At 37.9% G+C, this 12,525-nt stretch overlaps 1 protein-coding gene across 1 annotated transcript; it reads left to right on the forward strand.

The window, feature by feature from the left end:
- Positions 1–4,080: 4,080 nt before the first annotated feature.
- LOC132624030 (homeobox-leucine zipper protein ATHB-40) lies at positions 4,081–6,734 on the forward strand. Its single transcript, XM_060338852.1, has 3 exons — positions 4,081–4,308; positions 4,693–5,006; positions 6,233–6,734. The coding sequence occupies exons 1-3, from the start codon at positions 4,224–4,226 to the stop codon at positions 6,467–6,469; spliced, it is 636 nt and encodes a 211-aa protein (XP_060194835.1). The 5' UTR covers positions 4,081–4,223; the 3' UTR covers positions 6,470–6,734.
- The last annotated feature ends 5,791 nt before the right edge of the window (positions 6,735–12,525 follow it).

The raw sequence follows: 12,525 nt of genomic DNA on the forward strand, positions 1-12,525 counted from the left end.
TTCCATATTTATGGTTCCCCGATTGCTTGGTGTACCCCAGTACTTTCTGCTCTGGAAAGACCACATTCTCAAACTTGAAAACCCCATCCAATCCAAGCTTAGCTAACCCCACTTTACCTTGGCCTCCTCACATCCGTGATTCAGCCCATTGCCTCCTCGGCTAACTCTTGTATCTCCCCTCTCTGGTGGGTCGACACATTTCCACACATCTGCCTCCCCATGCTAAGTGGTTCGCCTCGCCTTCAGCATCACTGCCCTGCCCTCGCAGTTTGGCCCTATTTCCATCTTTGCCTCCCTATAAAGTGGTCCATCATCCTTCAAGGATCTCCCCGCTTCACGCAGTTCGACTCCGTCCTCTTCCTTCTCTACGCAATTCCATATCCTAACCAACAATGCCTTCCCGTCTAGCGGTTCAGCTTGGTTTTAATAATGCGTCCCTACCTCTGTAGTGGCTCCCTTATGATTTTACCTCCCTATTTAAAATGGTTTGGCCTTCTATTTCACAAACATGGTGGCTGCCTCCACCTCATTGTGACACTCAATCACACAGTAAGGAATCCTGCTCTCAGGCCATTCCTTACGTTGTCGCGGCTCACTGGCACGCCTCACTGAATCCTGCAAGCCAAGCTTGCTCCATGTTGTAGGCACCAAGCCCACTTGTCCGACATAGTTTTTGAGGGTCTCACCTTCCATTCATTGCAACCCTTAAGATGGCTAGGCGTCCGTCATCTTCCCCACAACGTCCAACCCTCGAAGGACGATTTCCAATGCCCTCAGGCAATACTCAAGTCCATCCATCTTGGAAAGACACTCAACTGATGCGTCCGTCGCATCCACTGTAGGATCTCCACGATCAATCCCAAAGTTTATAGTCCATGGCTCGTAGCTCTCCACAACATGGTTGCTCGACCTGGCAAACATGGCCTGTCTGACCACTCGACTCATCGGCATGTCCCTCTCCTCAACCGGAGCCTAGACTGTTTGAAAGAAAATTTTGTTTCCGATTTCCCCTTTTCAAAATGGCCAACAACTCTGACTTGCTGCATCACACGACCAGACATTTTGAACCGACAAGTTTCTGATGCAAGTGAACCCTCTGGACGCTCGCTACATTCACTTGACATTCTAGCCAAGTTTATGCCTTGATCAGCAAAGCTGCTAGCCCACTGCTAACAGAGTTTCTGACTAACTGATGGATCATCACAATCAAGAACATTTGAGCTTCAGCTATCCATTTGTCCCTTCTGGCAATAACATCCTAATAGTATAGCACGTCGGTGCAATAAGCTGACCATCCTCTGATGGTGCAAAAGCCAACCAAACATGCCTCAATGGAATCCCTCTGAAAACAGCATCCACTGCACGGAAGACATCCCCTGAAGATACCTCAATCAAACTAGGATGCCCCAAAATTAACTCCCAAAACACAGACGATAGCGGAAACAACGGCTGTGAAATGGCCTGATCCTGAAAGTCGTAGTTCATGGCTGACAAAGCACATTCTAGCCATAATACGCGCAACCAATCCCTTGTAACCAGTAGTATCGGGTTCACCCATTCGACTGGCACGAAGAATATCATTCCTGCTTTGATGTGATCTCTGCACTGACATTCAACCAATGCTCTTAAAAAAAAATTAGCTCATGGGAGCTGTGAACGTAACCATGGCTTCACTCGTCTTTCTAACCCTTGCCAGATCAACCTTCGCCAATGGCTTCATTTCAAACCGCACTGCAATCCACTATTGCTAATATCAATCACACGTGATATCAACTGAGTATCACAATGCTCCCCTTCGCTCTGATACCAACTGTCACGGGCCGACTCCTCCTAAGCGGCTGCGGCACACAAATAGCCCGTGCGGCGCCCGTAGTCCCACCTGACTACAAGCCAACCTTTCCTTATCCCAGGTTTTCTTGGAACGACCTCATGCCTATGATGAAGCTTGCCTCAGAGGCTTAGCGTTCCTTGTGCCGCCGGTTGAAGCTTTGTCTTGCTAGCATACTCTCGTGGCACATTTCATATGATGGGTCTCGTCTATGCGCACCCCTTGGGTTGGCTACGGATATACATGTCTCTTGCCTGGCACTGAGCATCGCTCCTACGCGCACAGTCCTATCCTCAAGCTTGACACTTATCTTGTGTCGTGCCCAAACGTGTCTGCGGGCCCGCGTTGGGCGCACAACGAGTGCCGGAGGCTTGACGTGGGAACTGATTATGCCCCGCGAGCTATCTTTGTGGATATTAAAGACCTCCGTACCGATTGAGTACTCGAGGCACCACTTAAGAGCCTCTTGTATTGACTTGTGAGCTTGGCTTGGGTTCAGCCTTGCAAGCAAGGGTCCGTTGGCCTGGACGTGCAGTCGTGGGGTAACGCTGCACTACGAGGGATGGAAGTAAGTTGCGAGGGCTATGTTTGCCAATGCCATAGGCACAGAAAAGAGGACCGCACTTAACAAAGGCCAAGGATTGGAAGTTGCCCTACGCACGACACAAGGCAAGTGTCAAGCTTGAGGATAGGACTGTGCGCGCAGGAGCGACGCTGAGTACCAAGCAAGGGACATGTATGTCCGTAGCCAACCCAAGGGGCGCGCATAGACGAGACCCAGTAGATGAAATGTGCCACGAGAGTATGCTAGCAAGACAAGTCTGAGGCCTTGACATCAAACGAGCGGCACAAGGAACGCTAAGCCTCTGAGGCAAGCTTCATCATAGGCATGGGGTCGTGCCAAGAAAACCTGGGATAAGGAAAGGCTGGCTTGTAGTCAGGTGGGACTACGGGCGCCGCACAGGATATTTGTGTGCCGCTTCCGCTCAGGAGGAGTCGGCCCGTGACAGTGCACGTCGCCCGCTCACCGCTGACACTGCCTGCGCGCGGCTGACACTCATCTGCGCACGTCTCCTGCACGACTGACACTCGCTTGGCCCTCCTGGGGGGCGCAGGGGTTATGGGCGCCAAGGCACAACGAAGGCAGCCCGTAACAGGTCTCAAGTTTAAATTTCAGCGGATACAAAGGCGATTTCTTCTTAGTTTCCCAAGCTGGTGACTTATAAAAAAGAATCGACTATATAGTATGCAGGCGGACGTGTAGCCATAATTAAAATACGTTGATTATATAGTTTCACTCCCTGTATCTCCCTCCTGAAATGGTTGATGCGTGTGGCAGCCATATTCCTCAGACCAACTAAAACCATCGTAATCAATTGTACATGAAGAAGAGACTCAAATGATTAATTTCCAAATTAACATGCCTCATCCCATGATTCAAAAGCAAGAAACCCATCTGATTTCATTGATCCTTATCGTCTTATAAATCCCTAAATGGTCCCACATACTTGCCATTTTGTTTAGTGACTTAAATTGGTGAGTGAGTGTTCAAGGCAGATAAGATATCCCCAAAAGACAATGCTAATTAGTTACTAATTTAGTTTTGTTTCTCATCCAATGTTCTTGGTCTTCGACGAAGGGTTTGCGCCGTGTAAGGTGACTAACTAAAAGAGGAAGCTTTCCCTCCAAAAAAAAAAAAAGGAATTACGAGACTCGAATTCAAGACATTTTGTTAAAAGTGGATGATCTCGTGCATCCATTATAAATCCTCGGTAGTCCAATGCTAACTACTGGAGTAATTCGCTTGCTTATTACTCATTCCGTTCTAAAAAGATTGTCCTCTTTTGACTTGGCACAAAGTTTAAGAAATAAAGTGAGACTTTTGAAATTTGTGGTCTAAAATTAAATCTTAGATATTTGTGTGGTTGTAAATTATTTTATAAAGTTAAATTGTTTCTAAATATAGAAAGGGAAGAATCTTTTTGGAACAAATTAAAAAAAAAAGAAAAATAATCTTTTTGAGACAGATGGAGTATCATTTTTACTAAGTCACGTCTCGCCAAATCTGACAGAAACAATGCCATGCCGTGCAATGTCACCGTCCAATTTCTTAATTTAACAAATTTTATCAACTTAGCTCACACTAAAAATATTGTACCCCAAAACGATTGACAGATGGCAATCTAGATTATTCTCCATATAAGCAAGGTGTATTTCAAAGGGTTGGGTATTATAAATAAGGTCACCCCAGTATTCACCAAAGTCTTAAAGCCAATAGCACCTTAGTTTTCACTCCATTTTTTTAAGTTAAAAGAGAAGTCTTCGCAGCTATCTTTCTCCTTTCACTTTTACACCACAAAGAAAGCAAGAGAAAAAGATAAGGACAATTAGCAGCATGAACCATCAGGTTGCAGAAGATGAGATGGTACTCATTTCCCAGTACTATCCTGGTATTTACAGCCAACTTGTACCACAACAAGGTTAGTATAACCATCTCTTTGTCTTTTCTAGCTATCACTAACACTCTGAAACATAAAACGTCCTTTTTTTCATTTTGTGCATACAATATTCAAAATTTATATGTCTGATAATTCGAATACAAAGAAGAAAACACTTTCTAGCTGTAGGATTCTAATTCTCAGTACTCGAACTCAGCAATGAAGTTAGTAATTTCACTAAGGCCATTTAAATTTTAATACTACCATATATGTAAAGAAAAAATTTGACCTATATATTTAGTACTATACTATAATTTTCGGTGTATATAGTATATGTTTCTGAATAAGCATGTTTAGCTGATCACCCTCCATCTACGGCTTGAACCTGAGATGTCTTATTAAGAGTAGAATTATGCGTACATGCAGGAGAGTCAAAGCCGAGGCGGAGACGTAAGAAGAACAAATCAGGAGAAGGGAATAGTGCTGTGATGATGAGGAAGAGGAAGCTGAGCGACGAACAAGTTAGCCTACTTGAACAAAGCTTTGGGAACGAGCACAAACTAGAGTCAGAGAGGAAGGACAAGCTGGCCTCTGAGCTGGGGCTTGACCCTCGCCAAGTTGCGGTGTGGTTCCAAAACAGGAGGGCTCGTTGGAAGAGCAAGAAGCTTGAGGAGGAATACTCCAAGTTGAAGTCTGAGCATGACACTAATGTCGTTGAGAAGTGCCGTCTAGAAACTGAGGTTCATTTTTCTCCCTCTCTCTGTCCTTTTTATTTTTATATGTTAAGTGAAAACTGGAAACGAAGGTAGAACTAGTGGTCCTAAATCAATTTCTTGTGCTTTGCATGTTGAGCTGTTTAAAAGAAGAAAACAAGAAAAATATTGGTGATTATATCCACATTTTAAGGATTTAAAATACAGTGATAATACAGATCGATCCTAAAAAATTACTACAAATGGCTATCGTGATAAATGATTTTGTTACTACTTAACTTGTAAATGAATTAAAGTTTATATACTGTTAACGTGAATGTTTTTATACACTATCAATATAATTTAACATACGATAGCAAAATTATTATTAATTTTATTAGCTAGGTTACTGATTAATGTTTATTACAGAAGTTTACAATTATATTTACCTTAATATGTGACTTGATTTGCTTAGATACTGTATTTTTTATGCCATCAATATACAAAAATCAAACCCACTGAAAGATAGAAAATATATTCTCCTACAACATGTTAAATATGAAAAACGCCATATGTTAAAGACATGCATGCACCCTAGGGCCTAGGCTAGAAAGAGGCCTTGACATTTTGCATGATAAATGTGAAGAATGAAAGGGAGAGAAAAATCAAATAAGTATAACTTCCCAGTTCCCACAAAGAAATCGACAAAAAAAAGCCGGAGAAAGAGGGAAAAAGTGTCACCCCATAGGCAGCAAAAGGAACTACATCCTCCAATAACAAACCTCCGTACATACAATCGTTTAATTTAAGGTGGCCAAGTTAATCCCTTCGTCCCTTCTTGGTGGGTGGTGCATCACATGCCTTTGTTTCTCACGTGGCTGTTCCACATTTTGAATCGAATCTTATTGTACTAATTAATACTTCATCTATTTTAATTTATATGAACTCATTTGACTGGATATGATATTAAAAAAAAAAAACTTTTGAAACTTGTGGTTCAAAATAAGCTTTGAAAATTTATATGACTGTAAATCATTAATAAAGTAAATTTATTTTCAAATTAGGAAAGAAATCATTCATTTTGACACGGACTAAAAAAGGAATATATTCAAACAAATTTAAACAGAGGGAGTACGTACTAATTACTAGTTATATGTTTACTTATTTACTGGGCTATTTTTTATGAATAATCAATTTAAATCAATAGATATTACTAATATAATGAATATATATTATTATTTGGGACTGAGCAATAGTTATTATCTTTCTTGCAGGTGTTGAAGTTGAAGGAACAGTTGACTGAAGCTGAAAAGGAGATACAAAGGTTGTTAATGGAGAGGTGTGATGGGGTTTCAAGCAACACAAGTCCAAGTACCTCATCTTTCTCAATGGAAGCTGCAATGGAACCACCATTTCTAGGGGAGTTTGGAATGGAGGGATTGGATGATGTGTTCTATGCACCAGAGAACAATTATGTTCAGGGATTAGATTGGGTTAACCTATATATTTAATTTGATATGATCATCATGTGAATAATTTCTATTTTTAGGATTCCCACAATTCTATTTGTTGATACAGTGACCCCACTAAAACTAATGTATGTACATATATCCTTATTCCCAGCTTTTCCTAGACTAGTATGTTAATTAGTATTACTAGTATTTGACGCTAGCTAGCAACTACCAAGCTGGAAATAACTTTGGATTTTTCTATAAGTGTTTGTCTATTACTTATCGCATGTTATGTCTCACTTATTTATCACCCTTCTATTATCTTCAACTATTTTTTTCCGCATCAAACTATTAGGACAAAACTCAACCGGAAGAAAAAGAAAAAAATCAAAGTTGGAACATGAGAAAATGATGTTGAAGATAGATAAATAAAAATATACATTTTCTAAAGATTTAAAAAACAAATTAGATGAGAATTACATAATTTAACACAGTTTACATGTAATCTAAGCAATTCTCTCCCTCTTAACGGCAAACAATTAGTGATGATACGAGATAGTCACCAAATAAATAAGTAACGGGGTAAGTGGCTTCAAATCAAAAGTCACCCAAAGAAGAGAGTCTCGCTTCGGATGAGAAAGGGATGAGTAGTGTTTTGTACAATTTCTTCCATTTGAGCTTTTGTAGAATTTCTTCCATTTGAGCTAGCTCTTGGGGTTGAGATAGGCCCACTATCTCATTATTTACATGGTAACGGAGTTGGACTCATACCAATTTTTATTTTCCGATGTTAGACACCCATATTAAATTGTCGACGCTCCAAATGTCCGGCGTGAGGTAGGGTGTTGAGGAGTCCCCGCATTTGATGAAATAGACATGCGCTGTCTTCGTATACGATCTTGGACAATCCTCACCTCTTTAGCTATTTTTGAGATTAAGTTAGGCTCAAGATTCATTGCTACTAATCCACTAATAAAAGGTCGTATACCATTTTTAATATTATGCTGACACTTAACTTCAACAGAGACTTCCCATTTCTTGAGTGAGACTGAGGGTGCAACATAATAAAAAGGAGCAAAACATGAACATTAATTGAAAGTTTAGAAAAACTGCACTTTGGATAGTAAAAGAGATAAAGATAGAGAAACGCCGAGGCCACGCGAAATGATGGAATTTCCAAAACTAGTCCGTAATAATTGATATTAGTGTTAGATGGGTTGAAGTTGAAATGGACAGGTCTCTTTATCTTTAGAGAAAAGCTAAGCAATTAAGATTAATAGATACTTTAGGAAAGCGGGTTGCTTCAAGCCGATTTTATAAGAACAAATTGAAATTAGTTAGGTACACAATTAAAAGATCAGAAGGCCATGCATATCATTTTGTCAACGTGGGAATCATTGGGAATTGAACTTTAGTTATGTGTCTAATCATTAATACGATTCTTTTCACTCAGGCAGTCAGGCTTACACTTGTTGAATATTCTCCAGTACATCTTTTTCTATATTAAGTTTAAAGACTGTGTGTGTGGATAATATATCAAAAAAATTACTATTATATCCCTAATCTCCGTGAAAGTGTAATGTTAACCAAACAATTGCTGATTTGCTGCTATGAAAATAGTATTGGTTTACGCTGTGCAAACTCAAATTTTGTACTAGCATGCAATGTGAGGGAATATTCAATATAATATGATTCGATTCCCATTTGTTCCTATCTTTTAGAGACACCCCCAACCCGGCAACCCCACACCCTGTTGTCATTGAAATCAGACCATGCACGTTTTATTATCTACGGCTTGTATCTCACAAGCTAGTATGAATTCAGTTCATCATTATACATTTATATGTTCCCACATTTCAATAGTACATTTTCGAGGTGGAGACTGAACTTTCCTTTTTTGAAAGAACAATAGTACTGGTAGATTGTTGGTTATGGAGATAGTGAAAAGCGTCAAACATTCGGAGGCCATTGGATGAAGTAAATAGTGATTGGAGATTTTTTTTTCTTTTGCTTTTGTTATTTGTGACGAACGTACGTCTTGATTGTATAGCACCGCCCGCACGAATTTTTAAAGTTTATTGCTATAATAATCGTATGGCTTCTACTCGATGGCTAGCTTGTGGTATTTTTTCCTTACATGATAATGATACTGTACATAATTCAAACTCTAATTAAAATCATGACAATCCTCTAGATGACAGTTCATTATTCATGAATAATTATTACTTGGTGTTATCTTAAGCAAGAAGTATAAGACAATTGGGGTAAGGATGATTAATTACTATTCCGATTCCTACTCCTACAAGGTTAACAAGGATTAAACTAAACGTAAAGATGGTACGAAAGGATAAGGACAAAGCGGAAAGAAAGCGACAGAGAAAGAGTGAAAGAAAGAAAGAAAGAGGTTGTGTGTAGGAGTTCCCTTCTAGGTAGGGATAGTTTATTGCTTTACTTAAAGGATTTAAATAATATATAGTGATAATGTACTCATTTTTACAATATATATTAGTGTAGGTTAATATTTAATAGCATGTTAGTTACTATTTTTATCTAGTAATCAATCAATGTTTATGAAATAATTGTATAAGTATTACGAGTATATATATATATATATATATCATCAATGCGTTGAGTTAAACTTTTACTTAAAATAAGACAAAGAAATTCAAAAGATTGAGCTTTGAAACAGATACGTATAGAGTGGGGAGGATTTCCCATATGCTTTTGATGAGTCTTCTAATAATTGGTTTCATGTTTTTCCCGACAAGTCTAGCTCATGTTTCTCATTTTTCGACTTGTTATTATGATGATAAGCATCAAGTAATTAACGATTGGATTTAAACACCTAGTTCTTGGCTAATCACAATCATAATTCTATTTGTCTAGTGTTTTTATTAGTACTACATTGACCTCAAAGGTACCTTTATTATGTGTCGTGGGCATTATCTTAACTGGCGAACTTTATAGTATTATTACTCTTCTTTTTTGTTCCATTTTTTCTTTCAAAATATGCTTTTGTGGTCCTAATTGATTTGAAGTGTATGTGAACCCCGCTTTAAGTGATTTATTTTATCAGCCTTTTTGTTTCCATACATTTTTCACGTTTATTGTCTTGTCCTATTGGCAAATGACAACTAGTACGCCACTATAACACACATGATAAACAATGTTAGTTTAGTATTTCCAAGATTGAAGGATACTAAGCAAATCTTCAAAAATGCTAAAACTACTCAACAGTAATTTCAAGACGTGCTTATGTCTATGAAATTTTACTTTCCTCACTTCCTAATTAAGCATATGTAGGGATGGCAGCAAGGCAGGACAGGTACAGGGCGGTGCAGAGGGAACGGGTTTAAGTTTCTGCTTAGCGATTTGGGTTAAAAACTTTCCAATGATACTTTAATTGAATATAATTAAGACCGATATCCACATCAATCAATCGTAGATTTATTCTTGTTAAAACCACGGGATTGATTATTTACTCTGCTATGACCATTTACTATGTTTTAACAAAGGCAGTATAATATTTTGTAGAATATATTGTTCTAACACATGATATATCGAGTCCGGATTCAAAATGACCCAAAAAAAAATCTTTTGAACCAAAATACCCCAATAAAAAAAAAAGTGACATAAATATCTTTAGCGCAGTATTTTACTGCGCTAAAGCACTTAACCGTGACGGAGCCGTTAAGTGCTTTACCGCAGTAAAATACTGTGCTAAACCAAACTGTATCTCTCCTATAGCGCAGTATTTTACTGCGTTATAGGAGTCCACCATAATAACCCGGGCGGCTCCACCACTGGTCCCTCCAGAGGCATTAAAAATTTTAAAAAACGCCATCGGAGGCGATTTAAGGTGGTCCCCACTTTAAAAAAAAAAACGTCGTTTTCTATTAATTTTCGTCGGAAAAGTTTAGATTCTTGGTATATTCAAGTCAAGGAGCAAGATTTTAAGCTCGAATTATGGGAAAAAGCGGCGTACAACTCGATTAACACAACTCTACAAAAAATCTTTGATTAAGGTTTTCTACTATGAATGTTTTTTATTAATTTGTTATATACATTATATTATACGCATGTTTAACATTTAATCATCGCTAATTTTCAAAAAAAAAAAAAGTCAATTTTTTTTTCGTTTGATCGGTTGGGCAGTGGCTTTTGCCACTGTTCCCCTTTTTTTTTTGGCAAATTCATTAATTGTTAAATGTGTATGAATTATTAATTTGTTAAATGTTTATGAATTGTTAAGTTGTTATATGTTTATGAGTTGTTAATTTGTTAATTGTTTATGAATTGTTAATTGTTGATGAATTGTTAATTGTTGATGAATTGTTAATTGTTAATTGTTAATGAATTATGATTTTGTTAATTGATTATTTGTTAAATATTGATTATGAATTGAAAGAAGTTGATTGGTAATGAATTATTATTTTGTTAACACTTTTGTTTTGATGATTGTTATGTATTGTTTCATAATGTATCGTATTGTATTGTATTGTATAGGACCAAATCAATCGTTACATAAAATAGGACCTTTCGTCGTTACATAACAATGGATTTAACGATACGATATAATGAAATTAAATTAAAACAAATATTGTATTTAAACTAACAACACAATATAATACAATAGGTAACAACCATCCAAACAAGTCGTAAATGATTATGAATTGTTAATCTATATTATTTTAAAAGCATGAATATATATATGTTAAATAAAAAAAGATTATCTAAAAAAGAATAGTTAAAGTTCTTCTTTTCATAAATACATAAGTTAACGATAAAAATGTAAAGTTTGTAGGAAAATATGTGGTCGATGAATATACTCTTTTAGCCTAATTTTATCATAGTTGTGTTGGCTATTTGGTCAACCAAAAATATATCACATATTCAAAATAGAGTTCTAAAAAAATTTTACTGCTGAATTTCGACTCTCAAACTAATTAACTTAAAAGTTTTTGCCATCACATAATTCAAAACTAATTAACTTAAAAGTATTTGCCATCATATATGTCTCCTTACTATCACATATTAAATTTACTGCACGTTTAAAATGACGAAAGTCATGTCGAAAATAATTATTTTTATTCCAATATTTGGTTGGAGAGTGAAAATAATTTTTGGAAAAGAATATCTACTAAAGATTTATACATTCAAAATAAATATTGTATTCAAGATAATAAGTAGATATTTTATTTCCAAGTTGCTGATCAATAGAATATAAATAATATTATAAAAATCGACAAGAAATATTCGTGCAACGCACGTACAGAGACTACATACCCCCAAAATATAGTAATCTCCTATTATGTTAATTATGCCATTGTTATTTTATTTATTTGTGAAATTGTTTATCCCATTTTAATTAGTCACAAGATATAATACAACATAATTCACATATTCCCTACAAATTATTAATTAGTTAATATAATTTATCTTTCATTTCAAGAATAATGAATAATTTAGTTTGTACAGACCGGACTCTTTCATGGATCCGAATATTCCCCCTGGCCCGATGATCATCCGGGCCCTGATGAACACCCGGGGCCCGATGATTACCTGGGCCCCGCTGTTCACCCGGGGTCCACTGATAGATCAGTATTGTCTTTGCAAGGCAATCATAGGTCAGAGTTATTATGGGCTGGTACTATAGGGATATCGACTAAGCTCCGTCCCCATAGGATCCAGAGAGCGTGGACTATTTTACGCGAGCACCCCCATACCCTCGCGTCTTAGAGATATTGCTTCAAGTCGGCATCTATCGTTGCGTGTCCGTTGGTCGGGTACAGCATGATTGGGGGCTCATTACGACCATGGTTGATCGGTGGAGGCCGGAGACACATACCTTCCATCTTCGCACTAGTGAGGCCACGATTACACTTCAGGATGTGGAGGTCCTCTTTGGATTGCGGGTAGATGGAGTGCCACTATACACTCGGTACGAGCCTCCTCCCGGTCAGACATGGATGACAGAGTTGACTAGGCTCGCCCACTTTGTGCCTGATGTCGCGGCCCAGATATCGAGACAGAGTCGGGTTCAGTTTAGTGCACTCTGCACTTATTTTGAGGGTCTGGATCCGGTTGAGGACGGCACCCAGTAGGATGATGTTGAT

Source organism: Lycium barbarum, chromosome 12 (assembly GCF_019175385.1).
Source record: "Lycium barbarum isolate Lr01 chromosome 12, ASM1917538v2, whole genome shotgun sequence".
In the NCBI taxonomy this organism is placed as follows: Eukaryota; Viridiplantae; Streptophyta; class Magnoliopsida; order Solanales; family Solanaceae; genus Lycium; species Lycium barbarum.